This window comes from Podarcis raffonei, chromosome 10 (genome assembly GCF_027172205.1).
Source record: "Podarcis raffonei isolate rPodRaf1 chromosome 10, rPodRaf1.pri, whole genome shotgun sequence".
Lineage (NCBI taxonomy): Eukaryota > Metazoa > Chordata > Lepidosauria > Squamata > Lacertidae > Podarcis > Podarcis raffonei.
In genome coordinates, this window is record NC_070611.1 from 46,977,520 (window position 1) to 46,999,411 (window position 21,892).

At 43.3% G+C, this 21,892-nt stretch overlaps 1 protein-coding gene and 2 non-coding genes across 3 annotated transcripts; all 3 read left to right on the plus strand.

Annotated features, from left to right (window-relative positions):
• Window positions 1–10,182: 10,182 nt before the first annotated feature.
• Window positions 10,183–18,367, plus strand: RPL3 (ribosomal protein L3). The gene is made up of 10 exons (XM_053405107.1): window positions 10,183–10,286; window positions 11,328–11,520; window positions 12,027–12,195; window positions 13,042–13,177; window positions 14,704–14,890; window positions 15,291–15,451; window positions 16,384–16,485; window positions 16,853–16,948; window positions 17,554–17,673; window positions 18,269–18,367. The coding sequence occupies exons 1-10, from the start codon at window positions 10,284–10,286 to the stop codon at window positions 18,311–18,313; spliced, it is 1,212 nt and encodes a 403-aa protein (XP_053261082.1). The 5' UTR covers window positions 10,183–10,283; the 3' UTR covers window positions 18,314–18,367.
• Window positions 12,989–13,041, plus strand: LOC128422958 (small nucleolar RNA U82P). Its single transcript, XR_008332636.1, has one exon. It is a non-coding gene; the product is annotated as a small nucleolar RNA U82P (small nucleolar RNA).
• LOC128422956 (small nucleolar RNA U83B) lies at window positions 15,015–15,107 on the plus strand. The gene has a single exon (XR_008332634.1). It is a non-coding gene; the product is annotated as a small nucleolar RNA U83B (small nucleolar RNA).
• Window positions 18,368–21,892: the final 3,525 nt, after the last annotated feature.

A 21,892-nucleotide genomic window follows, 5' to 3' on the forward strand; every position in this document is an offset into this window, starting at 1 on the left:
TTCCTGCCCGCGCAGCCCCGGCAACATGGGGGGCGGGGCGAAGGGAGCGGGGAGGGGGTGGGCCTCTGCAGGCCTCTGGGGGCTTCTGCACCTCAGAGACTCCGTGGTGGGAGGTATAAATGCTTATACAGTACATGCTTCGCCAGATCTACAGCCAGCGTCATGCCAAAAGGTGCACTTATTGAGCTTTAAAGCTTTTGCAGACTTACATAGAGGTAAACCCCCCTGAACCCAGTGGGAGACACCATTTGATTTTCTTTCATGCAGCTGCTTTTTGTAGTGCAGTGTGTGCTGATAATATTTAATGTTTATTAATACGTTTTAAAAGATGGTATATTACTTCCCCTTCTCCATTTTATACTCACAACAACCCTGTGAGGTAGTTTAGGCTGAGAGATACTGACGGGCCCAAGATCACCCAAAGGCCTTCATGACTGAATACTCTGGCATTCTGAACACTGCCCCACACTGGCTAAATTCATAAAACTAACCCCATATTGAAGAAAAACACCAGTTCATATGTTGAAATTGTGTGAATAATATTCCTAATGGCTTAAAAGCTCAACAAGGAACAGCTATCTAGGGTTACCTCATTTAGGACAGGAAGAAATTCCCTTATCTGCCGGGGTCTCTCCATCCAACAACCTGATCCCTTGCATTTTTACTCCAAAAGTAAGTTCACCATAATTCAATGGGACTTGCTCTCAAGTAAATGAACAGGATATTATTAGTGCTATTATAGTGCTGTCTGTAAACTAGAGCTTTTTTGGAAAAGGAGGGTTACAGAGCAATCCTGTTTAGTAAGTTAAATATTCACTTTTCATCAAAGATAAAAAAACCACTTGTTAAAAGCTATTCTAAAAAAAAAGTACAGTACTTGGCATTGCATGCTTGTGTGTTGCTTTTTTCCTGTGTTGATGTCACAGACTCTGTCCTGTACATCTTTGCCTATGACAGCAGCATGATGTCTGTATTTAGTAGGGCAGATTAGCTTTGGCTCAGCAATGCTGCTTAAACTTCTGATGACTTTGTTTCATGTTTCAGCAGGTACTTGCTGAGACACTCAGAAAAAAAACAGTTTGCCAATTCTGGTCATGCAGCATTAAAAATAAATACATCTGTCTTTTACATCTAAAGGACAAGAGCACTTTTACATCCTCCAGCTTAGCACTGTCTCTTTGAAAGGCCGCTGAAATAAAAGACCCAACAAGTGCTGCAAGTCTTCAGTACATGAAAATTCAATGGATCTGGAGCTGCCAATAAAAATACTTTTCTGAATGCCTTCGCGTTATGAAATGGGTCACCCACTGGTACACTCAGGAGACAATTGCTAGCTGATGTTAGAGACAGTATTAATAGGAAAGAAAGTGATATTTTGCTTGACTTGTAAGCCACACACGTAATGGAAACTCTGTAAAGCGAAAAGGATATTGCAGGAAAGATTCAGTCTTTCAATCCTATTACATTCAGAAAAGAATAATGAATTTCAGAAAGGCAGCTTTGGCAAGTTATACATACAATGTGCAACATGATTGGGGTTACATGGGCACAGCTGGGGGGGGAGCTGCCCCTACTAAACAATACAAAACAATACAAATCTGAGGTTCCGCCCCCCCCAACAAAAGCCTTCCTCCCAACAAAAATCATGGCTACACCCATGTGTGGTTAAAAATTGTATTAAGTAAAGACCTTAATTTGTTGTCTTGCAAACTGATGTGGCCCCTGCAGAGATTTGCCAGTTTTTACTGGCTCAGATCCTCTGCTTTTAATAGCATAATGACACACATAAATCCACCCCCCCCCAATTTATCACTAACGGGAGAAACTTTGCCTGTTAAATGTCTGCATGTCAGGCTGCTGTTGATACACAGCAGCAGGGCCTATACTACAAGCTGGCAGTCCTATCCTTGCCATGTGATACGATTTAAGATTGATCAGTACAATAGTTTGAAACATTCTTCTGTTCACCTACTAGAGGCTCTGACTAAAGTCCAACTAATGATAACTTAATTCAGATATTTTTCAGACCCAACCAATTTGCACAGTCTTTGAATTTAGTTAGCAACTATGATTCATATCGTGCAAGCATGCTGAAGTGCGTGCTTCTTTGCTCAGCTCTTGGGCAATTTGCTTTAGACTTAGAGGACAACAGCATTCTTTTAGGGAGCAGTCTCACAGTAGAAACCGACTAGAAGACAGGGAAAGACTGAAGATCACTTTTTTAAAATTAATTAGAATTTAATTTCCCAAAAAAGATGAAAAACAATAACCTCCTTTTTCTAAAATGGGAGGAATTAGTTTTAAAACCAGGCCAGCCAAAGCAAAAGAGTTGGCAGGTCTGGCTTTGTGGTTAGTAAAATGCATGCTTTCCCCTTCATGGATCACTGCCTTGCCGTGGCGAAGGGGCTTGAAGAACTCAGAGAAGCTATGAACTACGCCGAGCAGGGCACACAAGATGAACAGGTCATAGTGGAGAGTTTTGACCAAACGTGATCCACCTGGAGGAGGAACCGGCAAGCCACTCCAGTATCCTTGCCAAGAAAACTCCATGGACAAAGACAACAGGCATATAAAAGTTATGACGCTGGAAGATGAGCCCCTCAGGTCGGAAGGCGTCCAACATGCTACTGGGGAAGAGCGGAGGGCAAGTACAAGTAGATCCAGAGCTGATGAAGCGGCTGGGCCAAAGCCGAAAGGACGCTCAGTTGCGGATATGCCTGGAAGCGAAAGGAAAGTCCAATGCTGTAAAGAAAAATATTGCATAGGAACCTGGAATGTAAGAACCATGAACCTAGGTAAGTTGGAGGTGGTCAAAAATGAGATGGCAAGAATAAATATTGACATCCTGGGCATCAGTGAACTAAAATGGACGGGAATGGGCGAATTCAGTTCGGATGACCATCACATCTACTACTGTGGGCAAGAAACCCGTAAAAGAAATGGAGTGGCCCTCATAGTCAACAAAAGAGTGGCGAAAGCTGTACTGGGATGCAATCTCAAAAATGATAGAATGATCTCGATACGAATCCAAGGCAGACCTTTTAACATCACAGTAATCCAAGTTTATGCACCAACTACTGATGCTGAAGAAACTGAAATTGACCAATTCTATGAAGACTTACAACACCTTATAGAAGTGACACCAAAGAAGGATGTTCTTCTCATTATAGGGGATTGGAATGCTAAAGTAGGGAGGCAAGAGATAAAAGGAACAACTGGCAAGTTTGGCCTTGGAGATCAAAACGAAGCAGGGCAAAGGCTAATAGAGTTCTGTCAAGAGAACAAGCTGGTCATCACAAACACGCTTTTCCAACAACACAAGAGACGACTCTACACATGGACATCACCAGATGGGCAGTATCGAAATCAGATTGATTATATTCTCTGCAGCCAAAGATGGAGAAGCTCTATACAGTCAGCAAAAACAAGACCTGGAGCTGACTGTGGCTCAGATCATCAGCTTCTTATAGCAAAATTCAAGCTTAAACTCAAGAAAGTAGGAAAAACCACTGGGCCGGTAAGATACAATCTAAGTCAAATCCCTTATGAATACACAGTGGAAGTGACGAACAGGTTTAAGGATTTAGATTTGGTGGACAGAGTGCCTGAAGAACTATGGATGGAGGCTCGTAACATCGTACAGGAGGCAGCAACGAAAACCATCCCAATGAAAAGGAAATGCAAGAAAGCAAAGTGGCTGTCCAACGAGGCCTTACAAATAGCGGAGGAGAGAAGGCAAGCAAAATGCGAGGGAGATAGTGAAAGATACAGGAAATTGAATGCAGATTTCCAAAGAATAGCAAGGAGAGACAAGAAGGCCTTCTTAAATGAGCAATGCAAACAAATAGAGGAAAACAACAGAATGGGAAGAACCAGAGATCTGTTCAAGAAAATTGGAGATATGAAAGGAACATTTCGTACAAAGATTACCATAATAAAGGACAAAAGTGGTAATGACCTAACAGAAGCAGAAGACATCAAGAAGAGGTGGCAAGAATACACAGAGGAATTATACCAGAAAGATATGGATGTCTCGTACACCCCAGGTAGTGTGGTTGCTGACCTTGAGCCAGACATCCTGGAAAGTGAAGTCAAATGGGCCTTAGAAAGCATTGCAAATAACAAGGCCAGTGGAAGTGATGGTATTCCAGCTGAACTATTTAAAATTTTAAAAGATGATGCTGTTAAGGTGCTACACTCAATATGCCAGCAAATTTGGAAAACTCAGCAGTGGCCAGAAGATTGGAGAAGATCAGTCTACATCCCAATCCCAAAGAAGGGCAGTGCCAAAGAATGCTCCAACTACCGCACAATTGCACTCATTTCACACGCTAGCAAGGTTATGCTTAAAATTCTACAAGGAAGGCTCAAACAGTATGTGGATCGAGAACTCCCAGAAGTGCAAGCTGGATTTAGAAGAGGCAGAGGAACCAGAGACCAAATTGCAAACATGCGCTGGATTATGGAGAAAGCTAGAGAGTTCCAGAAAGACATCTACTTCTGCTTCATTGACTATGCAAAAGCCTTTGACTGTGTCGACCACAGCAAACTATGGCAAGTTCTTAAAGAAATGGGAGTGCCTGATCACCTCATCTGTCTCCTGAGAAATCTCTATGTGGGACAAGAAGCTACAGTTAGAACTGGATATGGAACAACTGATTGGTTCAAAATTGGGAAAGGAGTACGACAAGGCTGTATTTTATCTCCCTGCTTATTTAATTTATATGCAGAATACATCATGCGAAAGGCTGGGCTGGATGAATCCCAAACTGGAATTAAGATTGCCGGAAGAAATATCAACAACCTCAGATATGCAGATGACACAACCGTGATGGCAGAAAGTGAGGAGGAATTAAAGAACCCTTTAATGAGGGTGAAAGAGGAGAGCGCAAAATATGGTCTGAGGCTCAACATCAAAAAAACGAAGATCATGGCCACTGGTCCCATCACCTCCTGGCAAATAGAAGGGGAAGAAATGGAGGCAGTGAGAGATTTTACTTTCTTGGGCTCCATGATCACTGCAGATGGTGACAGCAGCCACGAAATTAAAAGACGCCTGCTTCTTGGGAGAAGGGCAATGACAGGCCTAGACAGCATCTTGAGAAGTAGAGACGTCACCTTGCCAACAAAGGTCCGTATAGTTAAAGCCATGGTTTTTCCAGTAGTGATGTATGGAAGTGAGAGCTGGACCATAAAGAAGGCTGATCGCCGAAGAATTGATGCTTTTGAATTATGGTGCTGGAGAAGACTCTTGAGAGTCCCATGGACTGCAAGAAGATCAAACACATCCATTCTTAAGGAAATCAGCCCTGAGTGCTCACTGGAAGGACAGATCGTGAAGCTGAGGCTCCAGTACTTTGGCCACCTCATGAGAAGAGAAGACTCCCTGGAGAAGACACTGATGCTGGGAAAGATGGAGGGCACAAGGAGAAGGGGGCGACAGAGGACGAGATGGTTGGACAGTGTTCTCGAAGCTACAAACATGAGTCTGTCCAAACTGCGGGAGGCAGTGAAAGACAGAGGTGCCTGGCGTGCTCTGGTCCATGGGGTCACGAAGAGTCGGACACGACTAAACGACTAAACAACAACAACAAAATGCATGCTTTATTGTTCTGGTTAAAGGCTGAGCTATGCTACTTAGAATTCTCCCTTTCTAGATGGGAGAGAGACATAGATTAGTGGGACTGAGCAATGTGCATGATTTATTGTGGAATAGCAGAGCAAAAACTCTGATACCTTAAGTTCTTGCATACTTCCTATAAGATAATAGCATTGGAATACACCAGCATAACATTATATATAGAAAATTGGACAGTTTAAAGCAGGCATCCCCAAACTTGGCCCTCCATATGTTTTGGGACTACAACTCCCATCATCCCTAGCTAACAGGACCAATGGTCAGGGATGATGGGAATTGTAGTCCCAAAAAAGATCTGGAGGGCCAAGTTTGGGGATGCCTGGTTTAAGAAAAACCTTAATCTTTGCCATCCATGACAAATGATAACAAAATGGTTGAAAATATAAGATATAAATCTGTATGTGTGCTAAGAGTAGGATGATTGAATTAAAAGTTTCGCTAGAAAAGTGGTTTCAAAGTGGTCAATCTACAGAGGCTTAAGAGAGCACACCTTGCATTCAACATTACCTTGCATTCGTGAAAAGAAGAGTTAATAATTCATCACTCATCCTCTTGTTCTCAATTTAATGCCTGTTCAGGTTGCAGTTCTCATCTCCTTAGCCAGCATTATACATAGCACCTTATCCCCCCAAAAAATCTGGTTTAAATTAGTCAACACAATTACCTCCAACAACAGACAGCGATATTGCTGATTTCTATCACATCTGTTTTTGTTCACTACCAAACAGGATGAGGAAGATAATGTTACACTGTTGTGTATATTTTATGTGTAAAGATGATAACCCTGTTGTCTTGACTCCTGCAGCCTTGTTCCTCTCCATGCTTTTTTTCATTTCCTCTTTTGCTCTCTCCACCTCCAGTTGATAATATTTACAGAAGCACATGACAGTAACGTGCCTAGGATGGAGTCAGATTTGGCATCACATTGTGCAAAGCCTCTTACAGAATGTTAGATCATACTCAGGAGAGAAAAATGAAATATTTATAATAATGAAGTCATACTGTCAGTGCCTGAAAAACTTGGATAGGGATCCGGGTTTTGCCATCCCCACCTGAACCCACTCCAACTCCCCCAGAGAACTGGACCAAATTATACCAGAACTTATTTTTCTCTCCCTCTCAAACATTTAGCTAAGCTACCCCAACTCTTCTCTCTTCAGGTAGCCATGACTATTTGTGGAGGAAGCACCCACTGTGGTCGTCTAACATTCAATAGAGGCAGTGTGGTGTAAATATGAAGAGTGTTGGGCCCAATTTAAAACCCCACTCATCTATGAGTGGGTGACCTTGAGCCAGTCACTCTAACCTCCATCATAGGGTTCTTGTGAAGATAAGAGGGATGGGGGACACCATGTATGTCAGTCACCCTGAGCTCCTTGAAGGAAGGGCAGCATAGAAATATAGTAATATTCTCCCTAGCTGCATACAAATGAATAGGAAATGTTACTGCTTGGTCACAGCATTTGTGAAAACTTTGTTCAGCAGCCTCATTTAGCATGGGAAAGGGGCTTCTGGAGGGTCAATATTGTCAAACCATTGGGAGTCAGAAACCCTTGACGATCTACTAGTGATTAACCTTCTGCCCTCCTCTTAAGCCCAGCAAAGAGCGTTTTGGAGTGGTTTCAAACATTACAGACCCTGAGACATCTGGGTGATTCAGACTATTTCTTTATTTAACTCCACTTATGAATCACTTCCCATAAAATATATTGAAGTGATTTCAGTCCTAGGCTGAATTCCTGGCATTTCTGGGTGTTTGTTTAAGAAAGCAAAAAATTGGGTAGCAGGGTGATGTGAAAAACCTTTGTCCCAGACCCTGGAGAATCACTTCCGGGCAGAGTAAACAACACCAGGCCAGATCATGGACAAAAAGTTTGATATGATGAAAGGTAGTCTTGCATATTTTTGTGTATTTTGACAGTGCAATCGTCTGACTCCCAAGCTTAAGACTGTCACCTGAGTTCTCCCTGCTTTCAATAACGTTTGTGCTGTCATAATAATTGTTGCTTCAGAGTATGCAACTTCTTGAAAGAGTACTACCTTCTTAGACCCATCTATCTAATTTCCCAGACTGCATTTCACATTTCCAAGACCAGAAAATGTGTGCAAATTGCCATAACGATTCACCATTAAGCATTTAGCCACACTTTTATTACCACCATTATCATAATTTGTCATCAGAGTCAGGATATGAAGTACAACTCTCAAGAGGCTTGACTTTCAGAAGCACATTTTCTTCCTGGGATTCCTAGGCACTTACTAGTTCACATTTCCTTATTTGGTATAGAACTGCATGAGCAACATAAATATGGAATTGAAGTTTCCATGCCCCTGTATCCCAAAATTAGCTTTGGATTATTGCATATCATCAGAGTGACCAGGATAAAATCCGAGTGCAGTTGCTACAGAAAGGACATTTCACCATTTAAAACAACTGTACATAAAAGAGGTTGTCTAATCTATCCATTTATATGATGGCCTTAACAACACTGTAGAACACGGAAAGATAGATTGCAATGAAGAGCACACAGGCTACCTTCACCTGCTTCAAAGTTGCACTTGTTTCTTGCATAGCAAAAGCATTCCTCATTCTGATGTTGGTCTGGAATCTCACGTGCAGAGGAATATTGGTGCCATCTAAACCATACTTGCCTGGCCCACTGGTTATGTGTTCAGTGGCCACAACAAACTTTAGTGCAGCAAAAGTCTGTGGTATGTCCTTTAAGATGGAAAATGAAGGGCCCCCGAAACGTGAGCACAAAGACATGCAGGGATGTGGGAGTGTACTGGTGATGTGGTCTAAGATCTTCGCTTTGCAGGCTGAACTCAGTGTGGGTCTGACCAAGTTAAAAAGCAGGGTCAGTGCACATTTTGTTACTTTTGCTGTCAGCTGTGAAGCTTCCTGAACTCCATCAAGCAATCCCAGGAAGAGCGAGAAAATAATTTGCTTCATGACTGGTCGCAACACTGTCTGGTAGGTTTCATAGTTTTCTTGGAGGAAGGGGCTTATGGAGTGGTGCAGCCTTGTAGATGAAATAGCTGGTAGACTTCTTTGTTTCAGGAACCCTAGCAACTCCAGAGCCCATTTGGCAGCACACCATTGCAAGACACCAGCCAAATAAAAACACAAGTACCTTGCAGCTGCCCGAGAATGCCATAGGATTTTAAGTGCTGGGACTAGCACTTCCTTCCAGAGCTTCCTGATGAGAATTAAATGCATGGCACGTAACATCTTTAGGCTGCAGTGCCACAAGATGAAGATCCCAGTCACTTGCACAGTGACCCAACAGAAGACTAGCTTGACTATGGTGGCCAAGGGGCGCAATAGCGGCATGTAGACTTTCACCAATAGGTAATGCATAAAGAAGTAGAGTAGCATGAGCTGGGTTTGGGGCAGCAGCCTCAAAGTCAGCTGTGCCATGTACATCACAGTTCGTTTCCCAATTGGCTGGTAAATGGCAAGCCTCTTCTCACCTGCCATTTTGTTAATGTTGACCCCTTAGAGGCAAGGCCACGCTCATCCCAGCACAAATCTCTTGCCTTGCCTTGCTTTCTGACTTGAGCCATCTGTTTTTGGACTCCCCTTATGTAACTGGGTGATGATGACACCACAGTAGATTGCATCAGAAAGAGGGCTAAGTGTGGTTATGCTGGGGTGGGATTGCTACCTTGAACTCCAGCCTTTCCAAACCACGAGCTTTTAAAAAAAACCCTAATGGGCAGGATTCAGACTCCCCACTCCCAGACTACAACCCCATAGTGGGGGAAAGTTCACAGATAAGAAGCTGGAGTCTGCTTGGGTGTTGGGTGTGGGGTATGCTGGAAAGAGATGGGCCATACTCAGTAAGATTTCTGTGGGTCAGTAAAAGCACAGAGCTGCCTGAGCATCAGTGACAGCCGTGCAGGGAAGCAGAAGGGATTTTCTGTAAGGAATACTGTAATTTTCTTCCTCAGTCTCCTCCTTCCTCTTTATTATACTTAATAAAATGTGTATATCACATGACTGTAAACAAACAAACAAACAAAACCACAAAGCAGTTCTGAGAAAAACCTCTTCTGACTTGGAAAGGGGCTGCTGAAGAGATCTATGGAACCCAAAAGCTTGCATTTTCAGCCATTACCAAACTTTAACAAACGCCTCCAAACTAATACCATCTTCTCTGCTTTGTACACCCTAGTGCTGTTGGGGGGGGATTATAGGTTTATGCTGGACTCCCGCGTCGTTGATAATCCTGTCCTTTGATAGACAAATTTAAGCCCCAATTTCCCGGCCTCCAGTATTATGACTAGATAGAGACACTCCTCTCCGATCCCCCATTGAAAGGATGGAATTTGCGGCCTCGTACGCATGCACGAGTTTAATGAGGGACCTCCCGACAAGCAGTCCTTCACGCGAAATGGCATCTTCGGAGGAATGCAAAACCCTCCCGGTATCCGTAGCCTTTACTTTTTTTTAAAAAAAGTTATCGTTTCCTTCTGTCTCCTCGCGATATTTCGCATAGAGGATTACAGTGCACATGGGACCGATTTGGAAACGCATGCGCACGCGTATAGGCTGGACGCGTCTGCGCACGCCTAGGAAGCGAAGGGATAAATAGCGCACGCGCGCCTTTCCACTTCCCTTCTACATCGGCTCGGAGACAAAATGGTAGGTGGTAGTTGGGCTTTGCGGGAAACATGCAATCCGCTGCCATCGGGTCAGTGGTCTTTCCGGCCTCGCTAAATCCCGGTCTATTTCGCTTTAGGGTCTTTGTTGAAGGCACACCGAGAGTTATTTGGGTGCGACATACGCCTCGTTAACTGGGTCCTGGGCCTATTCTCATTACCGATGACTGCTGAGTTGGCCTAATGCGAGGCTGCCTGCCGTCATCTTTTACCTCATCTAAGGAAAGGGTGTCTTGAAATTGCCGAAACTTGTTATAGATACTTAGGCAGCAATTCCAGGAAGGCCCCATTGGGACTTACTTCTGAGGAGACGTGCATAAGATTCGTATTGTTATTCCGGAGTGCATTGGTAGCGTCGCCCTTGCTAAAACGCCTTGAACGTCTTAATTACAGATAATTTTATAAGGTCATTGCATGTGGTTGACTAGAACAGCTCCACCAAGGAGCGTGGTGGGCCATGGCTCTTAATGCAGGAATGGGAGGACGTGTGGCTGTCCGGATGTTGCTGGCTCCAGCTGCTTCTATCCCTGATCTTTGGCTGGGGCTGAGGGACGATGGTTTCTTTTTATACTATAGTCTTTGATCTTATATGAGGGGCAAGTTGTACTGTTCTTAGTAAATGCTTTATGCTCTTGTCTTAAAGACAAAGAGTCTCCCATTACCTCAGGTTATGGTTGAAGAGTTAACTATAAAAGGGCCATTCTGACTGTATTTTTATAAAAATCTCTCATAGGGTGGGTTGGTTATTTAATGCAACATTGTGAGTCTTGTGTACCTGTGTTTGAGATGCAGTATTGCCAACCTTGCAAGGAAAACAAGCTAGGCATGTTGCTTGGCATGCACTGCATTACTGTACACAACAGAAGCACACTTTAGTGTTGCTCCCAAGGGATTTATTATGGGCAAGGGAAGTTTCTCTCCCAGGGTGTTTAGAGCATTTCCTTGCTTTCCTAAGAACCCTGAGGTTGTTGGGGACTTGCAAAGCTGTCTCCTACTAAGCAAAATGTCTTTGCCTCCCTTCTAGTCCCACCGCAAGTTTTCAGCTCCCAGGCATGGGTCTTTGGGCTTTCTGCCTCGCAAGCGTAGCCGTCGACACAGAGGCAAGGTGAAGAGCTTTCCTAAAGATGACCCCAGCAAGCCCATCCACCTCACTGCATTTCTTGGATACAAAGCTGGCATGACCCACATTGTCCGTGAAGTTGACAGACCTGGCTCCAGTACGTATTCTCTTGGGAGGGAAGTGAAATTGATACATGGCATTGATATACTTTAGGACACTTCACATAGTAATTTTCAATACTTCTACAATGTGACATTATTAGCTTTGTTATTTTAGATGAAGGTGTGAGGCTAGCAGCTTGCCTGAGTTTACTTGCTTCATAGCCAAGATGGAGTATGTATGAGCCGGGACTTGCTGTTCTACACTACCAGTCCATGTGCTCTATCATTCCTAGTGGGCAGCAGAAAGAAGTGTATTGTTCTGATCACCAGGGTTGTTTATTTGTGTTTGAAAAGACCAGGCATAAGAACTGTTACTGCACCTATTCCTCACCTTATGCACTCCTTTAGCTTTTCAGGACAGCACACATGCCCCATGTTAGGCTTTAATCTGACAACAGAAGGATTAGGTTGCTTTTGGATGGTGTTTTAATTTCCCTCAGTTATAGAAGCTAGGCTCATTAGTATCTTTTAGTTCTCATCTGTTCTGTTATCTGTTTCATAGAGGTCAACAAGAAAGAAGTTGTTGAGGCAGTTACTGTGGTGGAAACCCCTCCCATGGTTATCGTGGGGATTGTGGGCTACGTTGAAACTCCCCGTGGCCTTCGCACCTTCAAGACCATCTTTGCCGAGCATATCAGCGATGAGTGCAAGCGTCGGTTCTACAAGAACTGGTAATTATGGCTGAGATTCTTAAGTTCCATGAGTTAGGAAGATGCAGGAATAGTTAGCCCCAATTATATTGCTCTCTTGTAGAACTCTCTAGAACTGAGTTGACAGCAACTCAGTTTATATTGCAGTAAGGGGGTAAGGTTTTATGATACCCTCTTGGGTATGTGAACACTACAGATGATGATTTCTCGACGGGCGGACATTAAAAAATCACCTTTGGTGCTTGTTGCTGATTGTCGAGCACTGACTGTAGTTTGCTATCTTAGGAGAGTGTAGTAGGACTTCTTTACTGGTGGCAACAAATTTCTAGTTGAGTTGCCTCCTGGTATAGTCTTAACCTGGATCTTGGGAAGGACTTCTCCCCCTTATAGTGTGGCACATTCATGTTAATCACTCAGGTCAGGGTACTATAACCAGTAACGTTCCTCAATATCTGAACTTGAGGTATGCAAATGTAAAAGTTGCCCTTTAAGATTTGTGGGTTGTTTGTTAGGAAGTGGCATTATGGTGTTAAAAGGCAAGATTGGAAAGCTATAAATGAGTAAAGTGAAGTTAACACTATGAAGTAGAAATGGAGCTTCTAAGGCAGAATACATTTTCTTAATTACTGTTCTGTGCAGTGCATATTAATGTTCTTTGTATGGAATTATGGCAGCTCCGCTCAGCTCTGGCAGCCTTGCCTTTGCTTGATGAGCTCCAGGCTCCGCTTGCTGGTGGAAAAGGCTCCTTAGAAGCCAGCAATGAGCCAAAACTGATTCCTATGGCAGCTTCTTCCACTCAACCACCTCTCTGGGTGGGCTGATGAAGGGCTCTGCCAATCCCCATCTCTGCTCTGCTCCTCCTTGAAGGCATAAGTCCAAGAAGAAGGCCTTTACCAAGTACTGCAAGAAGTGGCAGGATGAAGAAGGCAAGAAACAACTGGAGAAGGACTTCAACAGCATGAAGAAGTACTGCCAGGTTATCAGGGTCATAGCTCACACTCAGGTGAGCTCTTGCCTATTTCCTGAAGCACATATGAATTCACAGATAGTTTAGTGTCAGTGGCCAAAGAGCTGCTAATAGCAGATTCCACTGTTTGACTGGTTTGCCTTCTGTCTATGCTCATGTCCATAATTGCCATTAGCAGCTGAAAGGGGAGACTGCACCTTTTTGTCAAGTTCAGTGTTTTAATATTTTTGCCAAACTTTGTATTACCATTTTTTAAAACAGTTGGCTGGTAGTGCTTTTAAAGTCTTGTGAAGTAAATGGGGCCTCGTTGCATCTGGTATTTGATGTAATATTTACCTAGAAGGTATTGTGCCATGATGCACTTACTATCTTTCAACCCTTTGACTTAGCCCTTTTTAAATACAGCTTTGTGGCTGTAAAATTGGACAATGCTTTATAAGCCTTTCAGAATCCTTTTAATGGAGTATTGAAAACCAGAAGGTGGCAAGTACTGGAAGGATACAGGATTTTTTCAGTTCAGTCAAACCTTGCTGCCCCACAATATAGTTTATTTCTTCAAAGGTTTTATAATTTGGCTGTTTCACAGTAATTTGTCTAAAGGCACTTGTTCTGTCCAGCGGGTACAGAATGCTGCAGCGAGGCTCCTCACGGGGTCTCTGCCATGGGAGCATATTCACCCAGTGCTTTTCAAGCTGCACTGGCTCCCGGTGGAGTACAGGGTCAAATTTAAGGTGCTGCTTTTGACCTTTAAAGCCCTTCACGGCCTAGGACCCTCGTACCTACGGGACCGCCTCTCCTGGTATGCCCCACGGAGAGCCTCAAGGTCCATAAATAACAACACTCTAGTGGTCCCAGGCCCTAAGGAAGTTAGATTGGCCTCAACCAGAGCCAGGGCCTTTTCAACTCTGGCTCCGGCCTGGTGGAACACTCTGCCTCATGAGACCAGGGCCCTGCAGGATCTGATTTCTTTCCGCAGGGCCTGTAAGACAGAGTTGTTCCGCCTGGCCTTTGGCTTGGAGCCAGTTTGATTCCCTCCCTCCCTCCCTCTCTTTCTTTTTTCTTTTCCTTCTCCTCCTGCGATGAGGCTACATTTTAATATTTTAATGTTCCATTATTTTAATGTTGTATTTTATTTTTGTTTTTAAGTTGTAATCATTCAACTTGTTTTTATTATTGCTTGTAAGCCGCTCTGAGCCCAGCTTTGGCTGGGGAGGGCGGGGTATAAATAAAAAATTATTAATATTATTATTAACTTGTGACGGGTCTTGATTCTAATAAATGCAATGAGCTGTTGATGAATGCATCAGAAAAGAAATGTGGGGTCCTTTGATATAGCCTTTAAAAATGCATTGTTTGGCTCAGAAGGCCCTCAAGGAGAATTATGGTATTGGATGAAATTTAAGTCATCGGTTAATGTTACAAACATAATTTTTGTAAAAGCATTAAATTACCCTTCACTTTGGATTGATTGAGCTAGAAATAATAATTGATACTGAAAAAATGCAAACATGATTAGGCATTTTGCCACAACCAATGCATTAACTCTTTATTTGGTATCTCAGATGCGAATGCTTCCGCTTCGGCAAAAGAAGTCTCACTTGATGGAAATCCAGGTGAATGGTGGCACTGTAGCTGAGAAGGTGGATTGGGCTCGAGTGAAGCTGGAGCAGCAAGTGCCTGTGTCGACTGTCTTTGGCCAGGATGAAATGATTGATGTCATTGGTGTCACAAAGGGCAAGGGGTACAAAGGTAATTTATGTCCCAGTCAATAATATGTCAAAGATTAAACTACTAAGAGTGTCCTTAACATCCTATGTAGTTTATTTGGCTTTGGTGTAAAAAGGGTTGGCAAAATATTCTTGGTTTGCAAGAGGCTGTTCAGTGATGAGATCATGGAATATGCACTGGGCGCAGTGCCCGATACCCATGAGGAGTCATTCCATGCTGCCTTCCTTCTGAGACCAGCTTTGCAAGAAATGGGAGAGGGTTTGTACACTTAAGGGTGGTCATTTGTAAGATCCCTTTATTTTAGTATAGTAATCTCATGTGTCTGGAAGACATTTCAGTGATTTCCCACACAGTTGAGGCTTCAGTCAATTAGATGTTGCAGCTAAGTAGTTCTAACAAGTTCCATGTCTCTTCTTCTTAGGTGTTACCAGCCGGTGGCACACCAAAAAACTGCCCCGTAAGACTCACAGGGGTCTGCGTAAAGTGGCTTGTATTGGTGCCTGGCATCCTGCTCGTGTGGCCTTCTCTGTGGCTCGAGCTGGTCAGAAGGGGTACCATCACCGCACAGAAATCAATAAGAAGGTATGGATGTGCTTTGCATAATAATAAATAATAATAATAATAATAATCCATTCCAACTGAAGCTTGAACGTGTTCTGTGTTCATAAAATGTTACTGCAGAACGGCAGGTGGGTAGAAAGAGATTGTGGTGTTATTAGAGGTTGGTTTACTTAGCTGGATTTGAGCCCATGACTGAAAAAGTTCTGTGCCAAGCTCTTCTACAACAGTGTCTGCTTCACTTACCACTTGCCCTACAGCACTGCAGGTTGTATAAGAATGCAGCATTTCAGTAAAGAGCAACCTGTTCTGCTAAAATTCTATATGGAAATCTTGTCCTAGTTAAGCAGTTGGGACAATATAGTTCCATACCAGTAATGTCACTTGCTAGCCAATCGATACCTCCCCCTGAACTGTAAATATGTGAGTGCATTCTTGAAATAGCTATGAGTCATTGCATGTTCTAAAGATAGTCACTGCAGTTGATTACAAGCATTGTAATGATACTACTTGCTTATAAATATAACTTTCCAAAGTGAAACATTCCAAAGCTTAACGTGTAGGAGATACCAGTGTACCAGCCAACACAAAGATTGCAACTTCCTTGGGAATTAAAGGTTTTTTAAAGAGGTAGGTCTTGATTGGTGGGCCACAAATCTTTGTGTGGCTTTTGAGCCAGGATTTTTTTCGTGGTCACCACCAATCACTCTTGACATGCTTGAGTGACGAGGTCTTTTTACATTTGTTTAGGGTTAATTAAGGCAAGAAACATTGGAAACCTACAGCTGCTCAGAATCTTGCCTTCTCAAAACCTATAATGGGAAATTAGACCTCTATAGTAGGGATCTGTGAGTTGCCAGGTGTCACCAGATTCATAAACTCTGGTGTTGAGTTTTTGGGTTTCATTGTTGAAAAGTATTCATTTCTTCCTCCCCCTTTTTTTGTTTTTCACATAGATCTACAAGATTGGCCAAGGATACCAAATCAAGGATGGCAAGCTGATCAAAAACAATGCTTCAACAGAGTATGATCAGTCTGACAAGAGCATTAACCCTCTGGTGAGTGGCTTTCAAATTTAAATGTGGGGGTCTGGGTAGAACATCATTGGGTGGAAGCCTGTGTGTCCCTCAAAGATTTGCCACTGTTGCATTTTGGAGGCATAGAGGAACCTTCAGTGCTCTTAGTTTTAAGTTGTCCTCTTAACAATTCCTAAAGGTGCCATTCACTTCAACATAAACCATCTCCCCCACCTTTTACCTCTTCAGTGATTGTCTGCCATGAGTTCTGCCTTCTGCTGTGGCTGGACATTAAAATCTCTGGCCTCTGAATCCCATTGGGGGTGAGGGGAAATTGCAGAATTCAGAATATTGGTGGTATGTAGTACTAAATAATTGCCATACACATTTATTTGCTCTTCTCACACAGGGCGGATTTGTCCATTATGGTGAAGTGACCAATGATTTTATCATGTTGAAAGGCTGTGTTGTTGGGACCAAGAAGAGAGTTCTCACTCTGCGCAAGGTGAGCAGTGGAAGGGTGGTGACTGATCTCTTTGAAGTTTCCTTTGCTAGATGAGGTGGTATAGCTGTCTGTTTGAATATTGTACGCTCTCCAATAATGTCAGGGTGCTAGAAGGCTAGCATTTTCTGTACCAGATTGTGACACTAAAAACAGCAAATGGGGGCACGCACACTGCTTCCAATAGATCAGCTTCTCCAAGAAGTGTGAGAGGGCTTTTATTGCTCATTGGCCTCTTTACATTCTTAGAACAGTATACAGCAACCAGGCTTTCCAGCAGGGACAATCCTCAGGTTGTTGGCTGCTGACCTCTGTTTATATAGTTAGGCCATAATCATGTATTGGCAAATCAGGCCTAAATTCTTCTTAAATGGCACATTATGCACAGTGGTTGAATGCAGGCCTGAGATCTAAAGTTAATATTGTTCTTCAAGCCACATACCAGGCGGGTGGGGGGCGTTAGAATTTGCAGTACAATGTAGTAGTGAAGCTTGAAGAGCTGTAGAAAAATGTTTCTGAATTACTGGCTTTCCATCGCTTAACCTTTTCCATTTGAGATTTTGCAGTTGCCTGCCAGTCGGCCTTACTCTATGTCCTTTTCCCCCTAGTCCTTGCTTGTGCAGACCAAGCGTCGGGCCCTGGAGAAGATTGACTTGAAATTTATTGACACCACTTCCAAATTTGGTCATGGCCGCTTCCAGACAGCTGAGGAGAAGAAGGTTTTCATGGTAAGAGCACTTCCTTTCTAGTGTCCAGTATATAAGCTACTTGCTGCATCTGCTTTTAAGAAAATGGTGTTTTGAATTGATCTTTTAATGCCTATGTAATTGAACAGTGGGCAACACAGAAATTTGTTTGAAGGTGTGTGAAAAGACTTACTAATGGTTCAGGATTAGGATCAGCTCTTGCATGTGTAAAGAGATTAAATGGTATTGGCATAGTCTCAATTCAGCCCTAGTACATTCAAATTCAATTGGGGACCTTTGTGTGCATTTACCTACTCCAAATTTGCAGTTAAGGCACAACAGTAGTTGCTCACATAAGAATCTTGCTGACCACACTTTGCCTAGCATTTTTTGGAATCTCCAGAACCAGCAAGCATTAAGTGGTTCCTCAGGAATGTAACCAGTAGTCCACTAGTGAACTGCTATATGCTGTGGCCAGTTGGTGGCAGCAGACTTTTAACAATTGTGTTGTGTTCCATAGTCTATTGGCTTCTGTCTCTTTTTTTAAAAAATCCACCTGTTTGGGATGGTTTGGGATGTGTCTTGAGATTATGGCTCTCCTGTTGTTTAGACTGACACATTTCTATTTTCTTTGCAGGGACCACTCAAGAAAGATCGCATTGCCAAAGAAGAGACAGCTTAATTTCTGGAGTGCTGTTCTGGCTTGTAGTCTTATAATAAAGCTACAAATATCAAATACACTGTCTGCTTCATGTTTTATGAATGATAGAAATGTAATTGGTCTTTAGGTGGGCTGTGATAATTGCTTGGATTTTAAAATGTTATATAGCATTGCTCTTCTGCAAGACAGGATGCTATGTGGCGGATTCACCCTCATTTCAGTAGACGTGCTGATGTATGGGCAGCAAACTTTACACAGAATCAAGTGTAAAAGCATCTGCTCCTAGAAACAGTTGGTTTCAAATAATGAATTTAAATGAAAATTTAGTTTGAAATAAGGTAGGAACATAAGAAGCTACCTTTAGACCAAGTCAGACCTTTGTGTTAAGGCAGTATTGCCTGCATGGACAAGCAAGGTTTCACAAGGCTTTCTCCATTCTACCTGGAAATACCCTTGGTTGAACCTGGCACCTTTTATATGCAAACCCCATCCCCACTTTTCTCATAATACAATGTTCCGCTTTACAGCAACCACAAATCTTTCCTGTCAGGACTGGTACATTCCTTTAGTAATGCCACACACTAGGACTGCTCCAAAACGAGGCAAGGTAGGTTGTCCAGTACACTCTGTTCCAAGGTTGCTTGGAAGGAAATTTCGGTTGAACAGGTATACAACATAAAGGAATCTGGTTTAAACCAAAATGCTTTGTCTGCATGATGGTGCACTAATTTTGGGAACATCACTGCTGTGAAGTATTAGGTGACATTTTCCTTATGCAATGTTGGTGGCCCCACCTACATCATCTAACATGCAGTAGGGAGGGGTCTCCTTCACCAGCAAAGCAGCACCCAGCAGGATTGAATCTTCCCATTTCCAGGTGATGAGCGGAGAGTGCTATGCTACCAGCTGCATAGGGTTGCTTTGCCAGCACTTACTGACAGGATTCAGTACCCAACCTCCTTGGCCCTATGGATGATCCCCTGGATAAGACTGACCTGTATGCCCGATGTTCCCCACACCTGTGCTAAGCAACTCTAGCTCCTTAATACACAGGACTCTTGAAGGAGAACCTACCTGCATTTCTAACCCAGATGTACAGGGAGGGTCACAAACAGAAATAGCCTGGTTCATGTTTCTTTGCTGCTTTGAATACATAAAAGCCTTGCACCTGTACCATTCCTTGTTCCCTAGTCTGTGTTTCCAGAGTCTGCAGTTCACTTGAACCACAGGATTTGAGTGAGATTATAATTGAAGATGAGGCTGGGTGCAGGAGGTGTGAGGTGATGGACCAGCTCAGATTCCAGTATATCTCAATTTCTCTCCAGGTTTGGTCTGCGCTGCCAATCTGAATAGCATCCAAGAGACATTTAGAAATCCACCTGACAAAACCTCTGGCTGCAGCCTTCAAAGAAAGCTAGGACAAAATGCTATCAAATTTAATAATACCACCAGTGGACTCTGCATTTTTAGGAAAGCATTACTATATTTATATCCCCACCTTTCCTCCAAGCACCTCAAGGTGGCATACTTGTTTCTCTTCATTCCCACTTTATCCTCACAACAACCCTGTGAGGAGGTAGCCAAGTATTATTTCCAGTAATGCACAGCTTATGGGCATTCTCCCAGGAATGTGGGAATGTGTAAGAACATAAAGGATGTTTCTCATTTGAGTCCTAAACTGGATCAGGTTTGCTATAGACCAGTGTTGCCCAAAGGTGTGGTCTGTGGGCTACCAGTGGTCCTGAATATTCAGGTGGGGCATGGCAGAAAGTTTTAATTAAAAATGAACGACTTTAGCATCCAGTACAGCGCATTACATTGGTGAAACAGCAGCAAGAAAAATCATTAAGGGGTATGTATGCCAATGCCCTCATCAATGCATCTCCTGTTTTCCACAGTGATCAAGCTTCAATATAAAATAGCTCAGGGAACTCAAATGTGACTGATTGCCTTGCATATAGGAAATGTCCTTGAAAATAGCCACTCAAGTGATAATTGAATGGACCAGTAGGTGGTGGTCTCTGCTCTTGCTGAACTGCCTGCGTTCTCCGCCAACCAGCCTTTCAGTTTCTGCATCCTGTGTTTAGGACACAGTCGCCACAGCAACAGGTAACAATCAAGTGAGGTCACAGACCAGGACTTTGCTGTGGGCAAGAGGTTTTGTTCTCAAGATCAGAGATTTGGGAACAAGGACAAAGAGCAAATAGTTGTGCGCATAAATACACCTTTGGTAACTTGGTTTCTCATGTGATTTATTTTGTTACGGATGCAGTAGTGCAGTTAGGTAACTTCAATGGTTTCCATTCTAGCTGGATGTTATGAGAACTTAGAAACAAAAAACTGGCCCCTGAGGGTTTTTTGCTTTTTTCCCCTTCTCCCAACCAATCCCTGTTGTGTTCTGCCTTTTAGATTGTAAGCCCGAGACTAGGGACCATCTTTGTAAGCTGCTCTCCTGACATGTGCGGAGGGAGCTAAGAGCTTAAGGGGTCAGAAGTGAGACTTTAGGATAACATGTTTAGAACCCCAGCACTTTTAATCTCTGAAAATAAGCACTGATTGGCTGTTATCTTGCTCAGGGATTGGGAGTGTCTGCCTGTGGCCCCAGTGTGGGCTGGCACAGGGTCCTGATCTGGCCCAAGAGGCTGTTTTCCTCACACCATGTCCATCTGCCTCACACCTCTGTGTAAGATTCTATGTGGCTGGGTAGGGCTTGACTTTCCAAAGCTTAATTAAAAAACAAAAACAGTTTTCCTCTGAGGAGGATGGTTCCCTCACATTATTTTTTAGAACCCCAAGAAGTATCCATTTTTGTCCCCACCCCACCCTGTTTGTCAATTTTCATGGACTGCTCTGGAACTATAAATAGTATTGGGATTTTTGTTCACGGGCAACCAGGCACCTGCGGCTTTATTAGCTATATAAGACATAATCCCCACACACGCAACTTTTCCCTCCACTACAAGTTTCTGACCTGAGAAGCTCTCCTTGCCATTTTCTATTTGGCTCATCCATGAAGGATCTCAGACACGGATTCACCACTGAACCTGGTAACACTAGATCCAGGTGGCTATTTTGCAAATAGCCTCTCTCTCAAAAAAACCCCACAGTTTCCCAGCCTGCTTCAGGAATGAGATCTTGTGGGCCGGTTCTGTCATTAGGTAGTGAGAGGCAGCCACCTCCAGGCAGTTAACTTGGGTGTCAGGAAGGGAAACCAAATTGCTCTTTATTAATTTATTTTGTGGCAGCTGTCTTTTTACACAGAGCTGTCCAGAGACATTTTACTACCTATGGTGAATGACAAGTGAACCGCCCTGAAGCCTTCTGATGAAGGGCGGTATATAAATTTAAATAAAATAAGTGGCTGCTGAATTTTACTTCACTGCTGATGACAGGATAGTATCCTTTACCGCACCTGAAACAGCAGTCAGATTAGAGGACCCAGGACAGGTGATGTGACAGCAGAGCAAGATGGCTGGGAGCTCATTAACAAAGGGGGGGGGCTGCTGCTGTCCCCCAACATCTGCTGCCTGAGGTGGTCACTTCACTTTGCCTAATGGTAGAACCGGCCCTGTTTATACTGCTTGTGGGATTTTCCGCCTC

Bases quoted from the DNA above. Each gene is read 5' to 3' on its own strand.
- RPL3 (XM_053405107.1), top strand. The intron at 11,521-12,026 runs GTACGTATTCTC...TCTGTTTCATAG, and splicing joins AGTTGACAGACCTGGCTCCA to AGGTCAACAAGAAAGAAGTT. The intron at 12,196-13,041 runs GTAATTATGGCT...TCCTCCTTGAAG, and splicing joins CGTCGGTTCTACAAGAACTG to GCATAAGTCCAAGAAGAAGG.